At 34.7% G+C, this 18,870-nt stretch overlaps 1 protein-coding gene across 1 annotated transcript; it reads right to left on the bottom strand.

Moving 5' to 3' along the window:
* Window positions 1-1,000: 1,000 nt before the first annotated feature.
* On the bottom strand, window positions 1,001-17,831 carry LOC102427871 (protein LEG1 homolog). The gene is made up of 6 exons (XM_014461091.1): window positions 17,504-17,831; window positions 16,150-16,236; window positions 12,643-12,827; window positions 12,037-12,173; window positions 8,065-8,303; window positions 1,001-1,023 (listed from the first exon to the last, which is right to left on the bottom strand). Exons 1-6 carry the CDS (start codon window positions 17,817-17,819, stop codon window positions 1,001-1,003), a joined length of 987 nt encoding a protein of 328 aa, XP_014316577.1. The 5' UTR covers window positions 17,820-17,831.
* Between the last annotated feature and the right edge of the window lie 1,039 nt (window positions 17,832-18,870).

Below are 18,870 nucleotides of genomic sequence, written 5' to 3'. Positions count from 1 at the left end.
GCTTTTATTGGGGAATTGAGGCAGGAGTCATAGTATATGTTTATACCTAGCCAATCAAAAGTTTGCATTCCTTTTCCTAATGATAATAGGGTGGAGATAGAAATGTTACCAATGAGATGAGGGTGACTCCCTTGCAACATAAGGTTGCCAGACTGGGATTTTATTCACATGACTAGGTAAATTTATTATTCAACGATTGTAAGACTACATAAGTAAGCATTTTCAAGAACTTTAAAAATATTTTATCATGTATCAACATTCCTGTATACTCTCCTTAATGTTGCCCATCTAGAAATGTGTGTTTGTGTGTGTGTGTGTGTGTGTGTGTGTGTGTGTGTGTGTGTGTGTGAGAGAGAGAGAGAGAGAGAGAGAGAGAGAGGAAGAGAGAGAGAGAGAGAGAGAGAGAGAGAGAGAGAGAGAGAGAGAGCTTTTCTTATTTCTAAAATCCCTACTTACTTGAAGGAAATCTTTCAGCATTGAATTTATTTACTTCTCCACAAAGGATTTTGGAAGGATTGGTGGTTTGGACCTCAGTGAATACAATGAACTTCACTGGAATGGAATGCAGTGCCTTAGAAGGCTGCTTCCAATCATTAGCCAGGTTCAAACAAAAGCAATTAACAGTCAAAGCTTATTGCCAAAGCTGTTTAGACATTGACTAAATATTGCACTAAATGTTCATACGTATTTGAATTTTTTTCCTGGGCTTTATCTTCTATTCTATGTCTTGTTCTGTTGTTTCATAATTCACATTACTTTACATAATGAGGCTTTGTCATATGTTCCAACACACCTATAGTTTTTTTTTTAATCTTCAGATTTTTTTCTGACTACTCTTTCTTGTTTATTTTTTTTCTAGACAAAATACAGTATCTGCTAAAAAATTTAGATTTTGGAAAAAAAATTCCCATGATATTTTTATTTGGGTTATATTATATTTCAGATCATCTTAACACTTAGATGAAGCTGAGTCTTTCTACACAAGCATTTGTTACGCTTTTCAATTCTTCCTCTTAGAAATCCCTATAAAAATGGAGATAAGAGCAGTTCAAAATTAAATTATTTTTTCAGTACGATGAAGACATCACAAAAGTCAAAACTGAAAGCACAACACTGAGAACATGTGTAGGTAATTATTTAGTTTCATAAAGAAATAACTAGAACTTTCAAAGTAACCATTGAAAAATAATTTAAAATAATTCACAGTTGTATTTCAGACTGTGAGATAGATTTCTGGTTACCTAACCTAATGTCCACTTGGAGGATCCAAACCTCAGCAGAAGTGGCCAGTGACAGCAGCCTCCATGGTAGTATCTCTGCTCACCGTGGTACTGGTTTTCCACCTCCACCTGAGACCACCCTGCATTGCTTGAGGAAATGGTAATGGTCTCTCCTGAGGCGGTTGCTATACAAAACAATGTTGATTCTACTCAGAACCCACCCTCACTACTTTTTTTCCCTTTAGACCGACTATAACTACACGTAAGTCCCAGCAGGCTCCTGATAGTGAGGTATAAAGTGACATGTGAGAAAGTACGCTACACTCCAAAAGAACTACTTGAGTTTTCAACTTTATACAAGCAGAATTATACAAAGCAGGATTATAGGATCAGGATTTCTCTGTTTAAAGTGGAAAAAGCCATATATAGATGCATACCCAGGGAATCACACATTCATGGAGCCAAGCCATCCCTTAAATCAGCTTCAGAATTTTCTATAAAGACTTAAGGAATAAAAGAACTGATTATAAGAGTGACATTAGTTTAGTGAAGCAACGACATGCAATAGCAGAATAGAAAACGTGTTGACATTTTTATGATATTTGACTTCTTTGATAGAATGGCTTTTATTTTATGGAAAAATAATATGACTTATATTTCCTGACTAATTTGTATTGCCAAGAAATTCATTTAAAAAAAAATTGTGTTATCACAAAATCACTTAATGTACTTAATCATATAGCTTCGTGTGAAAGCCTTGAAGTTTAGCACAATGGGTTGGGAGATGTGGGTTCCTTTGAAGCTTATCCTTAGCTTATTTTGATTGAATTAGCACCAAACCAGCAGCAGTCTTTACTACTTACTACAAGGAGACAAGGATAAAAAAAGCAGAAGAATATATGAGAATCTTGGAACAAAAAGATAGGTGTTTTCCCAAGTTTTCTTCTACTGGGATAGGGTAATAGAGAAAAGTCTTTTGCAAATGTAATATTGATCCTATATAATAATCCTATATAATAAAGAGATAATATGCAAATTGACCCTCACACCCTCATGTCACAAGATGGCCACCCCCATGTCATCACAAGATGGATGCCACAGATGGCCACCCCCACATTGTCACAAGATGGCCAGCAAGGGAGGGCAGTTGGGGGCGATTGGGCTGTCAGGGGACCAGTTAAGTGTCAATCAGGCCGGCAGGGGAGCAGTTAGGGGGTGATCAGGCTGGCAGGCAGGTGAGTGGTTAGGAGCCAGCAGTCCCGGATTGTGAGAGGGATGTCCGACTGCCGGTTTAGGCCAGATCCCTGTGGGCCTGGTCCGGCAGTTGGAAATCCTCTGAGGGGTCCCAGATTGGAGAGGGTGCAGGCTGGGCTGAGGGACCCCACGCCAATGCACAAATTTTTTGCACCAGGCCTCTAGTTAAAAATAATATTCATAGTGGTTTTAACACCACTCTCCCCAATATACTAAAGAGACCTAGTGGTCTTGGGAACTGAATATGATATGTGATGACAACAGGATCTAGCTAGTTAACTCAGATAGAAACAGAAGAGGATTCCTTCCCTGGTAATGGGCAGCACTTGGTCACTGGGATATAGTAATTGGTGAACAGACTTTGAAGATCACTAAACTGATGAAGCATCATGCTTCTAGCCAGCTCTGTGCCAGGGCATGTACATTAGTTCCCAATTGCTGCCATAGTAAATTGCTACAAAATTAGTGTCTCAGACAGCACTTATTTATTATATAGAGTTCTGGAGATCAAAAGTCCAACTATTGGTCTCACCAGGCCAATTCAAGGTGTCAAATTGGACTGATTCCTTCAAGAGATTCTGTAAGGAGGATTCATTTCCTTGGCTTTTATAGGTTCTAGAGTCCACCTTCATTCTTTGGCTTGTGATTCTTTCCTCACATCACTCCAGCCTGTGCCTTGTCATCACATCTACCACCATTCCCACAACTCGCTAGAATCCGCCTGCATCCCTCTTATGAGGACCTTGTGATTACAGTGGGCCCACCCTGATAATTCAGGATGATTTCCCCATTTCATGATCTTCCTTAACAATGTACCAAAAGTCGAGTGGCTTAAACAATGTAAATGTATTTTCTCACAGTTGTGGAGGCTGGAAGTCCAAGATCAAGGTTCTGGCAGAACTGATTCCTGCTGAAGGCTGTGAGGCAGGATCTGTCCCATGTCTCTTCTCTTTCTTCTCTCTCTCCTGGTGATATCCTGGCAATCTTTGGTGTTCCTTGTCATGTAGAAACATCGCATGATCTCTGCTTTCTTTTTCTCGTGGTGTTCTCCCTGTGTGTATGTCTGTCTCCAAATTTTCTCTTTTAATAAGGACACCAGTCATAGTGGATTAGACTAACCCTATTTCCCCCACCCTAATGACTTCATTTTAACTCAATTACCTCTATAAAAACCCTATCTCCCAACAGGGTTGCATTCTGAGGTACTGGTGATTTGGACATAAGAATTTGAGAAGGAAGGGGAGTGCACAATTCAACCCATAACAGAAATAGACATACTGTGGAGGCTATTTATCATTCAGCTTACCATGGCATGTTCCCACATGCTGGAGGGACTGACGTTATGATTGTAATAGTTAAAGGACAGTGACCACATATGCTGGAGACCCAGGGTCAAAGGTTACATTTGGAAGAACATTACAGCCAGCTTAAGCTTTATATAATGTCACTGGGAAACATGGTTATCACTGCTGTTACCTCATTTCCAGAGTATCATGAATTGAAAAGGAACTGACATACCCTGAGTACCAAAGTCACACTGTTCTGAGTCTGAATTGGCTTGTGTTGGCCTGAGGCATATGGGTGGTGACTAACATGACACATGAGCCCCTATGTTAGCAAAAACTGTTCCTTAGTGGTTAGGTATTGTTAGGTTCCCAAGAGAGATGAAACTAGCATTTATCAAACAATACCTCTGGCAACTATAGTATAGTGTATGGAAAAAGTGTATTTTTGTGGAAAAAATAGGAAAATAGCATATTAACTGATATGTGGTATGATAACATTATACTAATCTCTCTGCCATCTCTATAAGGTGTAAAACAGAATTTAGAACTTTACTAAATGAAACATGTTATATAAAGATTGACAGATATTTTGGGAAAACAGTCTAAAATATCCAAATTTATATAACAACAATAGAGACTGATTGAACAGAGAAAGATATAAACTTACCTTTGGAAAAAAATGTTATATGCAGTGTGTATTTTGGGTTTCTTTTTTTAAAACATTCTAAGATGGTTCCATTAACAATGGGCAATGAGGGAGAAAAAAATAATTCAATTGGTAAACAAATACAGTGGGGCCTTGACTTACGAGTGGACTAACGAATTTTTCGAGATATGAACCTTCTCTCGGCCAATTTTTTTGCTTTGAGTTGCGAGCTATGAACTATGAGCTATGAGCTATGAGCCAGCTTCAGATACCCCACCGCTAGTTGGCGCAGCGAACATCAGTGACTGCCACAACATCAGCCCAGCATCACCTGTCTCACTCATTCACTGTTGATTTGACATACGAGTAATTTGAGTTACGAGCTCCGTCATGGAACAAATTAAACTCGTAAGTCAAGGCCCCACTGTATAAGAATAATTGTGAAGGTTAGAAAACTTCAAACTTTTTTGGATAATATAGGTTCTAATGGCTGTCTGAGAGGCAGTAACCTTTTGTGCACAAAAGATTGTAGAGGTTGCTTAATAAGAATTATAATAATATGCCTAATGAGTATATTACAAGGAGGTACTAACAATATAATTAACAATCATATTATGTTAATAATATATGATCTCACAGGAAGTGTTAAAGAATCGTTAAATAATTCTGCTCATATTTTTGAGGGATCAAGATAAAACTATCCTAGATACATGTAAGATAGAGGACTGGCTGTAAAAAAGGCCATTTATAGATTTGTGCTTATTTAAAAACTGGCAGGAATTCTTGCTATAATTTCAGGCAATGTCACAGGAAATTGTATGGCTTGGGTATTGTTCAGAATAGTTTCAATCACTTGATACATACTTATTAAATGTCTTCTCATGACAACCACTGTGAGTAATTCTGCTGCTATAGAGAAGTAATTGAAATTATATTCTCTGTGTCCTCCCTTATATGTATATGAGCCTATAAAGAATTTCCCCTGAAGAAATTTTGCATACCAACTCTGATTTTTTGTTCCACCTAGCAAAAATGATTAAGTATCTTAATCTAGCTTAACTTGTACAGAGAATGAACATCATGGGTGCTTTCCTACCATGACTTCCCCATTCTTGATATAAAAGTAAAAATGACAAAGGGCAAATGTTAAAAAGTAAGTCCAAAAGCACATGAAATGAGGTATGCTTTTATATGCTTGGGTTTACTTCTGGGCTCTCTATTCTGTTATTGATCTCTCTATCTGTCAATACCATACCGTCTTGATTACTATAGTTTTGTGATATAGTTTGAAATCAGGAAGTGTGATGCCTCCAAGTTTTATTCTTATTTTTATGATTGCTTTGGCTATTTTGGGTTTTTTGTGATTCCATAAATTTTGTTTCTTAACTTCATTTATTAGTTTTATTTCTTCATGTTGAAAAATGTCACTTGTATGTAGACCTTGATCAACCTATTATCTGATTTTAAACAGTGGATCTTGGTTAATAAAGCTTTCTTCTAAGGAATACTGATAATATTTAAAATTTTGTTTCTTTTCATAAGGGACAATTTTGATTGAGAGGTAGCTAAAAAATACTGGGACTTCAGTGGAAATAATGGAGTGACACATTAAGTGGAAAAGATAACTGGTGCCTGGACCTTTGGAAGATGCTGAACCTAACATAATTATTTTGATAAATGGCATCAACAATGTTTTAAATTCCATCAACAATGATTTAAAGATGACAAGTTTTAGATAACTTTTAAAAAATGTATTTTTATTGATTTCAGAGAGGAAGGGAAAGGGAGTGAGAAAGAGAGAGAAAAATCAATGATGAGAGACAATCATTGACCGGCCGCCTCCTGCACATCCCACATTGGGCATCAAGCTCGCAATCCAGGCATGTGCTCTGCCTAGGAATCTAACTGTGACCTCCTTATTCATAGGTCGACACTCAACCATTGAGCTATGCTGGCCAGACAAGTTTTAGATAACTTTTAACTCATATTTTAAAAGATGTGCTTATTCCATATAGGAGCTTCAATATTAGCCAAATTATATTTAAAAATAAAATTATAAGTTTTAATGTTTTACACTGTAGTAGCTGAGAAGTTTTCTACTTACATGGTAAAAATTATTTCTCCAAGTGCTCAGACACCAAGAAATGACCTCTTTCTCTATCTGGACTGACAATTTTGCTGATACTACAAAGTACTTTGAGCTCGGTCACGTATACTTAAAATTTATAAAGTCTCTATTCCAAGTGTCTAACATATCTTTTTAAAATGTCTTTATTGATTTTATTATTATTTTGTTTTTAATCCTCAACCGAGGATATTTTTCCACTGATTTTTAGAGAGAGTGGAAGGGAGAGAAATACTGATATGAGAAAAGCACATCGATTGGTTGCCTCCTGCATGAGCCCTGACCAGAGCCTGAGCCCGGTAGGAGCCTGCAACTGACCCCTTGACTGGAATCGAACCCGGAAACCTTTCATCCGCAGGTCGACGCTCTATCCACTGAGCCAAACCGGCTAGGGCTAACATTGTATTGTGTAAGAATAATCTGTTGGAGAGAAATTTACCTTGCTTATCTACCAGTTTACATTGAATATTGGAAAAATGATCAAAACCTGCCATCAACATAGATGTTTGTATATTCATATGTAACTCAGGCATTCCATAAGATGAATTTGGCTTCCACCAGATATGTACTGAACTTCTGAGAGTGGCATGGGGAGACCATTGATTATTAACTTCAAAAATACAAAGATGCAACAGAGATAGTAGGAACCAGAGAAATTTTCATAAAATCTAAATTCTAACATTTAATTGCTTTTTAGATGTAACTAAATTGGTCAACATAATAGCATAAATTTAGGCTATTAAGAAAGTGGTATTAAGAGTAGCCCCCTAACGAGGAATTGTTCCCCGGACCCTTCAGGTTTTAAATTCAAAACCTTGTTCCAGATTGTAAAAAATGCACCTCCTGTGAAAATAGAAAAAAAAAGTATATTTTCAGTCAATAAGAGTATGAATACAATTTAGAAATTTAAAAACAAAACAAATTAAATTAAAATTCCTAATTATAGGATTTGGAATATATTAGTAGCTCTGCCTAACAATTACATTTGTCAAAGAATATAAGAAAGTGCATTGTGTTGATAGTTTAATAGCACAAATGAAGAGCTATTTATCTTATTTAAGATGAGATCTACACAAGAATTCTCAAACAATGCAATAGACACAATATTTTATGGAATAAATCAAGGATAACTACTAAGTATTCTTTTACTTCAACTAAAAATTTTAAGACCCATAGTAACACCCTTCCCATCCCTGCTTGTAATGCTTGTTTATTGGAATGAATGTTTTCCTGGGAGGAGAGACCTAATTGTTGTTCAAATGACAGAAAAGCTGAGTGATATTTGGCAACTCAGCCTTCCTGGACCTTGAAGTTTGTTTATGAACAGATGAAGTAGAACTACTGAATCTACACTAATTCTAAAATGTTGAGATTGAAATGTATTATATTCATTGATATTTTCCCATTTCCAAGAAAGGGAATATTGAGTGGTAAAGAAAAATAAAACCCACAAAGACAACTCTAAGTTTACATCTGCTTATATGACTTTGATTCATTAATTTTTTTCATGCATATTATAGCTCAAAATCATACCTGTTTGTTTATTTGTTTCCGAAGTGGGTTTTACTAACGTCAAAGGGGCTTTTTCCGGTATGTTGAAGTTACTTGTGAGAACTATACGATCTTGATCTGTGAGTAGCCTATGTGGGAAACCCACTAATATTTCTGCTGAACTTTCAAAGTACGGGCGATATAATTCTGCCTCCAAAAATTCTATGGTAACTAGAAAGTCCATGCTGAAGTCTCTTTCAGTTTCAGAAGCATAGAATGACCTGGAAGAGGGAGATATTATTAGCAACATGAGTTTTAGAACATTTTATTTTTAAATGCAAATTAAAGTTCAAATGTGTGTTTCTCTCATTATCTTGAGGATTATTATATAATTTATCGAATAGCTCACTTACCAATTTGTACAATTTCAATATAATATAGTTAATCTCCATAGTATCTTCTACATTGTGCCTGGCTGGAGAATCTCATCAACAGCCAAAGAAATTTTAAATTATAATTTAAAAAAATTTAATGCACTAACCAATACTTCTCTTACTTTCAATTTATTCTTCATGATTTCCCATTGTATTTTTTCACTATCTAATTCCTTTGCTACTCACTTTTCTTAACATCAGTTGTTTTCCACAAAGGAAACAAGGGACTGAGTAAAATGAGCCAATCTAATCAGTAGGCTATTACCTAATAGCAGCTTCTGAGAATTGTGCAAGAAAATACATGATTGATTCTGAAATGTTGAGAAGTTGTGAGATTAAAAACAAAGTAAAGAGATCTTATGGATTGAAATTTCACATGTTGAAATTCATATTAAAAAAGAGTAATAGAGACCAGAGCAATCTCTCTAATATTCAGGGAAATTTCTAAAGGGATAATTTATACAAAAAGATAGAACAATATTTAAAAAAATATATTGGGTCAAAAGCAAGTTTCAACAAATTCCAATAGATTTAAATAAAATTAAAAACAAATTCATAACAAAAAGTAACTAGAAAGTTTTATATATTTGGAAATTAACACATTAGAAGTTAGTCATAGAAAAAAGTCATATAAATTATAAGACAATATTTATTAGATGTAATGAGAACATGATATATTAAATCTTGTGAAATATAGATAAAACTACACTGAGAAATAAGTCTATAGTCCTTAGTGGATATAAGTTATCTTCATTTTCATCTTGATGTAAATAAAAGTAAGAATAAATAAAAATAAGTTAGCAAAAAGAAAAAATAAATATAGAAGCTAAAATAGTGATGTGGAAATTAACCTAAAATAAAAATTTTGAAAGTCAAAAATTTGTTCTTGCAAAAAATGTGGCTTAATTAGTAAAATCTAACAAACAGATAGGAAAGAAATCACACCAATTTTACACTAAATCTTCCAGAAAGGCACTTTTTAACTCACCCTCCATCCCACTGTATACTTGATAGCCAAAACTAGAAAGAAATAGTAAGAATGGAAAATTGCAGGTCAATCTTGCTTGAGATTAAAAAATTGAATATTATGTTAGTTTATCAAATGTAGTAATGCCTATTAAAAATGGTGGCCAATTTTGTCTGTTTCAGAGATTGAAGGTTAATATGCCATGTGAAAATCAAGCAATGTATTTTTTTTACATTAACACAAAATAGAGAAAATTATTTTCCTAAATTAATGCAAGAATTGGCTGATATTTAATATTCATTCATTAAGAAAATGAAAGTTAAGAATAGAAGGGCAAATCCTATCAACAAAGGTTATCTATGAAAATCCTACACCTGATTTCACCACTCTTATCCAACATTGTACAACAATGCAATAAGACAAGAAAATTTCCACTCTTAGCAGTGAATCACTCGGCTTGTTCATCAAATAAATAAATAAATAGGAAATTAATAAATTACATGATTTGGAAGACATAAACACAACTCTCAATAATTATACCGTAAATTATTTATACAAATAATATGAAGGAAAAACATCCTATTACCTATGAGAATTAATAAGTGAATAGAGCAAAATATCTAGATACAAAGTTGTACTAAAAACCCTTGTGTTTATATACCAACAAAAATATATTAAAAATTAAGTTGAAAAATCAATAGCATTAAAGATAACATAAAAACATCAAACATGTAGTTTTCAATGAAAGATGTTAAAGAAGTTGACACAGGAAACCATAAATCACCATTGAAAAATACTGAAGAAAGATCTAAACATTAATTTTAATCACGTGAAACAGCTGTTTCTGTACATCTTTGAATATTAACTACCTTGTACAGTTCAACCTAATAAATGGGGTAAAACTCAGTATTGCAAAGGTATAAATTTCTCTCCCAAATTCAATGAATTAATGCAATCCCAATCTATTTTCCAACATTTTTTTCCTGTTGGTGAAATTAACATTTAATATTCTAGGATTTTAAAATTATTTCCACATTTAGCTACTGCTACTTGAAGGAGTGAAATGTGACTATATCAAGTATTAGAAAGGAATGAGCCTGGCCAACATGGTTCAGTGTTAAGCATCGATCTATGGACCAGGAGATCAGGGTTCGATTCCCGGTTAGGGCACATGCCCGGGTTGTAGGCTCGATTCCCAGTGTGGGGCTTGACGTTTCTATCCCTCTCTCCCTCATCCTTCCTCTCTTAAAGCAATAAAAATATATTAAGAAAATAAAAAGGGAATTAGGTCACAACTAGTGAACTGCAAAGCCAGCAAAGAAGCACCAAAGCTTTTTTTTTTTTAAAAAAATAAAATGTTGAAGTAATGAACATAACACCATTAGCATTAAAAATGCATGGTGTCAACCTTTATTATAACTGGACAGTTTTTAATACTAAAAGAATGGAATAGTCATAGAGTGATGAGGAATAGAAAAAGAGTCTGCAGTGGCAAAGAAAATAGAAAAACAGTATTTTGTGAATAGGTGAAGAGATTTTGCCAAGATCATTATCTAAATCAAAATACATCCCATTCACAAAATCAATATTTCCAATTAAAAAGAATAATCTCTCCAAGGTTTTCTGAAGTTCCCATATCAATGTATTGTTATGGGAATAAACATCAAAAAGTTTGTTGAAGGCAATTTTGAGACAAAAATCTCATGTTTAATTACCGAACTTAGATAATTTAAATCTCTTCAACTGGCATTTATAAGATGACCAGAGGCCTTGGACAGGATCAGGCAGCCATGAAGAGTGCTATAGGCAGGAGCACAGAAGCTGACAGTCAAGGAAGACCACGGAGACAAAAGGCCTAGAAGAAAAACAGCACCAGGCCCAAAATCCTGGACTTCTCGTAAAAGCTCTTATTTAAGTAATACCTAGATAAGGCTGACTGATAATTAGCAGCAGACCCCATTGTAGTCATTGTCAACTACTAAATGACATTTCCTATATTTGCTGGGATTTATGTTAAGCAGGTAAATTTCACATAGTTTACTCCAATACATTTTTATTTGTAAGAAAAGGAAAATAAAAGATCATCCCTTTAAGAAATCACTTAAAAAGTATTATAGGTATCAGGTGATTGGATGAACTGCATAGACTGCCAGGCAATGAACAGATACTACTTACTTCAAACGATTTTTGTTTTTTGGTAGTGAGGTGTGCTGCTGCAAGTTGAAATCTGACTCAGAATCCCTTACCGCTGTATTTGCATAGCTACCTTATATAAACATATAGAATCCAAGAACATAAATGAATTGCATTTTGCACCCATTAAAAAACTTGATTAGATAAAAATAATTATTTTACTATAAACTGAATTGTCAAAAAATATATGACACTTCCTCCTGGTAGAAGTGTAAACAACCAGCCATCTTTATTTCAATATCTTCACCGAGTGACTATATGATTCTTCCATGAACTGCAAATAAAACTAGAAAAACGATTTCCTGAGACACTTGGAAAAGATGGTAAATGAATATGAGACAAAGAAATTTATACATTATGTTACACAATGCCAGAAAGAAAGGGAAACTTTCGTTGTATCACCTAGAGCAAATAACTTACACGTCAGAGAACTTCGATGTTCCAATATCAATGCCTGCTTGATGGGCCTCCCACATGTAAAGGATCACTGTGTCCTCATCTATGTTGTAATGAGGAACACCTTTGATAATGGAAGTGATCTCTCTGGACAGCAAATACTAGAGAATAAATAATATGATCTATATAAATAGATTATCTCAAAATAAAATTAAAATAAATTGAATCACCAAGATCATGATTTCCTAAAATAAAATACTGTGAAATATTCATCTAGCTGGTTGTCTAGAAATAGGTTTATTTTCAAAATAAATTTTAACACTTGAAAATTATTAAACTTTTCTATGAACAGGTGTATGCTAATCTATTTGCACAGACAAACATAATTTGGTAATTATCAATTTTACTGAAATAAATTTTTGTAAATGACATTATACTAATTTAATCATTAACTTAGCACATGTCAGCACACTAAAAGGAAAAATTCCAGAGGAGAAAGGACAGAACTATACTTACAGTTTTATCTGCTTGTAAATGTAAAGTTTAATCTATTTTTAAACCACAAATCTCATAGAACACCTCAGTGTCTTCATTTGTCCTACTCATACAAATACAATCACATTCTTTTACCTGATAAAACCTGTTGGCTAGATCCATAGCTTGTGGGTAGGATGCACGGCATTCTGCAATCGAATAACAGAAGTCAGACCTGTATTCTTCTCGAGATACTAACTCCACCTGGTATGGTAAATCCTTCAGAAACTCGGACTCAATTGCAGCAAGAAAATACGGAATAATCACATAGAAGTTAATGCCTGTAATGAAGCAGAAGAAAAGTGTCTGGAATCATCAACTGTTTATTCAAAACAGGAGTTAGCCTAATTACTACGGCTTAGTCTACATAATTTAGCTGGTTTATCCCCCAAACCATGATGTTAAACTTGTTGAATCTAGGAAATGCACAGGACTAGGAGAGCTTAGGGTTAATCACAGTCATAAAGTTTCACATACCAGGGGAACACTCCAGGTACAGGTACTTGTGCATGATCTAATTGAGTCAACATGGTTTCAAATTATTTATGTTCTATATTTATTTGCTCCTCAAACAGAAAATACATAATAAGGTTTGGATGAAGAAAACATTTATCTCAGATTGGGTATGTATGTAGATGATGCTCAAATATATTCCTTGTGGAGACTCTTTGTATACAATGAAGAAGAGGTTTTGAATGAACTATCTTACTTATCCTCTCAATTTAGGGATTCATGTTTCTGACTCTCCAATCAATATCCAATACATTTCCTTAATTTTCAATTTGTTATCTTTCTTCTGGTTCTTGATGCCAACTCATTTTTACCAAGCACTCACTATAGTACTTGTGCATATTCTGTTTTGGACTATTTATCGAATTCTCAATTCCTGTATTCATCTTGTCTACCAAGATTCTGGCAACTTTCAGTCCTAGATTCTTCCTAGGCCTACTCCTCAGCCTGGCTTCGGTACTCACAGGCATGGATCCATGCTTTCTGTTCATGAAATGCATTTTCTGTGTTTCTTCTTGGCAACCAGAGAAAGAACCATCAATATTTTGATTGTTCATCTAGCTGTCAAGGAGCAGCCAAAGTAATTAAGAACACACGGGAGGAGATATGCATCATAGGAATTTTAATTAATGTTCTTCGGTCCTATCGTTTTGTCATTATTTGAAACTTGGTAACTAGGTGACCTCTTTCCACAAAGGATTTTGTTCATTACCAAGTATGACCCTTATTGCTTTAATTGTAATTTAAAAATATTTAGAATTTTCAATTACATTTGACATCCAATATTATATTATTTTCAGATGTACAGAATAGTGGTTAGACTTTTAACATACAAAGTGATCCCCTGATAGGGTTTACACCCACCTCACATAATATGTAGTTATTACAATATTATTGACTGTATTTCCTATGATGTACTTTACGATCGCATGATAATTTTGTAACTACCAATGTGTACCTTTTAATCCCTTTACCTTTTTCTCTCAGCCCCCCAACCCTACTCCCATGTGGCATCCGTCAGTTTGTTCTCTGTATCCATGAGTTTCTTTTGTTTTGTTTATTTTGTGTGTTTTTTTTAAGATTTCACATATAATTGAAATCATATGCTATTTGTATTTCACTTCTGAGATATTTCCCTTAGCATAATACTCACTAGGACCATCCATGTTGTCACAAATGGTAAGCTTTTATTCTTTTTTATGGCTGAGTAATATTCCATTGTATACTCGTATATGTACCACTTCTTTTTTTAAAATATATTTTTATTGATTTTGTACAGAGAGGAAGGGAGAGGGATAGAGAGTTAGAAACATCGATGAGAGAGAAACATCGGTCAGCTGCCTCTTGCACACCCCCTACTGGGGATGTGCCCGCAACCAAGGTACATGCCCTTGACCAGAATCGAACCTGGGACCTTTGAGTCCGCAGGCCGACGCTCTATCCACTGAGCCAAACCGGTTAGGGCTGTACCACTTCTTTATCCATTCATATTTTGATTGGAACATTTAATCCATTTACATTTAAAATAATTATTGCTAGGTATGTAGGTATTGCCATTTTATTCATTGTTTTCTGATCATTTTTGTAGTTCTCTGTTTCTTTCTTATTCTCTTGCTTTCTTCTCTTGTATGTTGGTGACTTTCTATAATGTTGTGTTTGGATTCCTTTCTCTTTATTTCTTGTGTATCAATTGTAGATTTTTCGGTTTAGGCTACCATGTGCTTCATATATGCCAAGTTATGCTTATAACAGTCTATTTTACATTGATGGTTCTTTAAGTTCAAACACATTCTAAAATCACTAGGATCACTCCCCCTCTCCACGTTTATGTTTTTGTTATTATTTTTTATTTATTTTTTGTGTGTGTTTCCATGTACCCCTTAATTTATTGTTGCAATTGCACATGATCTTTCCACTTTTGTCTTTTAACCTTAGTTCTAGCTTTAGTGTTGGCTGGTTCACTGCTTTTATTCTGCGCTTGCCTTTGTCAGTGTGGATTTTTTTTTCTTGTGATATTTTCTTATTCATAACTTTGATTTTATTCTCTACTTCTTGAAGAAGTTAGTTTCTTTAGCATTTCTTGTAATACTGGTTTGATGGTAATGAATTCCTTCAGCTTTCTCTGGTCTGGGATCACCTTTATTTTTGAAATGTGCATTTATAAGATTCATTTTTTTCAAACTTTGGTGACAACTCAATTTATATTTTTGAATAAACCATTGAAAAGCAGCAGATATATTAAATGTAGTCTATAGTGAAATTGATCTTTAAGACTTAAAATAAGCCATTCAACTGGAAATAAAAAATTATCAAAATTTTTTGCAGATTGGGCTTTAGGAAAACAAACTGGTACAGATATAAAGAAAATTTATTTTCAAGATACAAGGGTGAGTGTTAAGAATCTATTACTAGCTCTGGCTGATATGGCTCAGTTGATTGAGTGTAGACTCATACACGGAAAGGTTACTGGTTTGATTCCTGGTCAGGGAACATGCCCAGGTTGCATTTCAATCCCCAGTAAGGGGCCTGCAGGAGGTGGCCAAATGATGTTTTGCTCCCATATCTATCTTTCTCTCTCTCTCTCAAATACACTTTAAAATATATTTAAGATAAAAAGAATCTATTACTAGCTTTAGAAAAAGCAAATTACTCAACATCTCTCAGCTTCTATTTGATTATTTTTTATGAGGATATTAATATCACGGTAAGGATTGAATTAAACTATATTATATAAAGTAAGGTGCTTAAGATGCTAGAAAGTAGTGGAATAAATAGTAACTAGTTGGAGAAGGGGCTGGTGGTGTGTGTAATAAACAACAGAATGTCTGAAACACTGAGTACCTTTAAAGATGATCTCCTTTAGTATTTTTCTAAAATTAATCATATTTTGTACATAATTTAGAAATTGTATAAGACTTACCTTTTTAATTTGTTTTCTTAATTGATTAGCCCGTAAAATTGCACAGAAAATTGTATATCTTTACAAGAAAAATCAGGATTTACCACAATTTATCCTACCCCTTATAAAAGCAGAGAGAGCAAGGCTTACAGCCACACTCAGTAAAGATGCATGGGGGTGAATATAACACTTACCTCCCCAGCCACTGTTGATAGATACACAGCCAGGAGCTCCAGCGTCATAAGCACAGACTGAACTGTTGGGAGGTTCTGAAAATCGATCTGCAGAGTAAATGGGATATGTAAATTTAAAAGAGTAACTCTAGGAAGAAAGTTTAAACTTTTAATAAAAGTCTTGAGAAAAGGGGAGGGGGGGGAGACATAAATACTCCCCTCCATAAAAATAGAAAGAGCCTTATTCCGCTTTATAATATGGCCCATTCATAGCATTTCACATTTCATTCACTTTGAGAGCTGAAAGCTTCTCAGAGATGTCAGCTTGTAGAGACCAGTAGACCAGCAGGTGTTTTAAGTCTGCTGGTCACTTGTTTTCTCCGAAATACAAGAGCTGCTTGCAATAATTCAGATGTGCAGGAAGGCTTTTTCAATACCAAAGCACCACACTCTAATCCTTGCTTCATTCCATACTTTAGCCTGAGTTTCTTGGAAGTCTAATCACTACCAAAGAAGACCACTTGGAAAAGAATTTCATGGAAATGGGAAACTTGTTCAACTAAGGAACCTTGGGAACAAGGAAATGGATTCTAGGACTAGAAACAGTAAAGCCAAGTAGAGAAACTCACCTACATGAGAGGAAGAAAAGAGAAGAGCTTTCTAGATAGAAACCCAGAGTTCCAAGCTGAAGCATCTCATCTCTACTCCATGCCCCCATCCTATTGTATCGGTACAAGAAGAGAGTAGTCTAGTTACTAGACCAGTTCCTTCCTGTTTTCATTCCTTTCTTCTGCCTGAATTTAACAATGAGTAGAAAGTAGAATGTATGTTGAAAGCCACATATTAGATACTTTTTTCACTAACAACTTATGAGGCAAAGATTAGGCTTTTAAGGAAAAGTACCTTAGTTTGCATGAAACTTCACCCTGGGTTTTATAGTTGAAAGAAGCCTTTGTCATATTTCTGATAATAATCTCACCTCATGAAACAAAGGGGTTTATAGTACCACATTTCTTTGACAAGATTGTCAGGCCTTAAGATGATGATGATGTCTCAAAAACTGAAGATTTTGAAACTAGAGAGGAAGATTTCTCCTCTAAGTAGTATTCTTATCTAGTTCTTATAAATTAATTTTAAAAACTGTAATTTTTACCAAAAAAGTCTATAAAATGTGAAGAATAAATATGCCAAATGATTTTACTAATAAAAAATCATTTGCTCAGGTCATAAGAAGGTCTGAATAGAAAAAGTGGTTATATTGACTACTTCAGGAAAATTCAAATAATTACATTTAAACATATTAACTATAATGACACTTGCAGTAGTGAAGAAGGAAAAAGGCAACATTTCTTGGAAAGAATTAAAATGTACATACCTGTTTCATATAGCTGTCCATAAAATAAGGTGAGTGCCCACAATACATTGTCTGTTTTGTTTTTTCCAAATCCAGCAAAATATCTGTTTGATTTTTCAATAAGGATTTTATACATTTTTAATCGATCAATATATTTCCAGGGATCAATGATTGTTTTGTTATTCTGTACTGGAAATTCTGCTATGTCCCCATTAATCTGGTCCCAAAAAGGGGGGTAGCTGTCATTTTCATCTGTGGCTGACCCTGGATTTGGGGCCAATTCCACAGAAAAAAAACTCAGGAATAGAAAAGTGGGGGTAATCAAAGAAGACCACATCTTCTCACTGGTTGTGTGCTTAAGCCTAAATCTCAGCTTGTAGAGACCAACTATAATTATAGAGCTGAGGAGGATCAGATGATATTTTTCTGCCAATTAGAAAATGGGGAATCTCTGAGTGGATGATACTCTGACCAACCAGCACCCAAATAGCTAATGATATGCGATGATAATAAATGGGCATCTGCCAATGTAGACATGGTAATTAGACTAATTAATGGCACTAGATGTTAAGATATCAACGACGGTCCTTTTTTAATTAATTTTTTTATGATTTTTATTTTTTATTTTATTTTTTTTTCTCTTGAAATACAGAATTTTATTTAGAAACTGCTCAAAGTAGAAAAAAAAACCCCTGTCAAGAAAGACCAGGTGGAAAATGGGTTCCAAATAAAATGGAATTTTAGGGCAACAAAAGTCTAAAGGCCACAAAAGAGAAATAGCACCAATGTTATTTGAACAACGGCTAGTTACTTGCATTCTTGGCATTGTTAATCACTGAATCTAGGTTTCTCTTTGAATTTTACACAGAGCATGCACTACACAACAATTTATTATAAAATACCTGCTTTCTACACACATTTTAGGACAAACTACCACCATCAACAAATCAATACAATTACATTAGGGGCCGAACAAGCTCAGTAGTGGGTGACACACATTTTGCAGAATTCTGCCAAACATAGGAACCGAATAGGCTGTAGGCAAAGCAAATGAGGGGTGTTAAGGAATGAAATAGTCGAAATATTAATAATTAATTCAGACATGGTACTGTATTTTCTGCAAAAGAATATTAACATTTACTAACATGCTAACGAATTTTATCTCCAAAGAGATAAAATACTGGCAAAGTATTCTGATAACAGTGGAGGGCTGTGGACAGCAGGTACCAAAACACCCAGCCTTGCAGATCTCAAAGTAGCGATGGCCTTCATTGATCACTCCCTTTGTCAGAAGTCCAAAAAGAACTTGCAGCATGATCACCTGCCTGCTGAACTTTCACTCTAAGCAGCAAACTTTAAGGAGCCAAACAGGAGTGCCCAGTGGGCAA

Source organism: Myotis lucifugus, unplaced genomic scaffold (genome assembly GCF_000147115.1).
Source record: "Myotis lucifugus unplaced genomic scaffold, Myoluc2.0 scaffold_150, whole genome shotgun sequence".
Classification (NCBI taxonomy): domain Eukaryota; kingdom Metazoa; phylum Chordata; class Mammalia; order Chiroptera; family Vespertilionidae; genus Myotis; species Myotis lucifugus.
The sequence above is the reverse complement of the archived record's forward strand: the minus strand, read 5'-3'. Positions and strand labels throughout refer to the sequence as shown.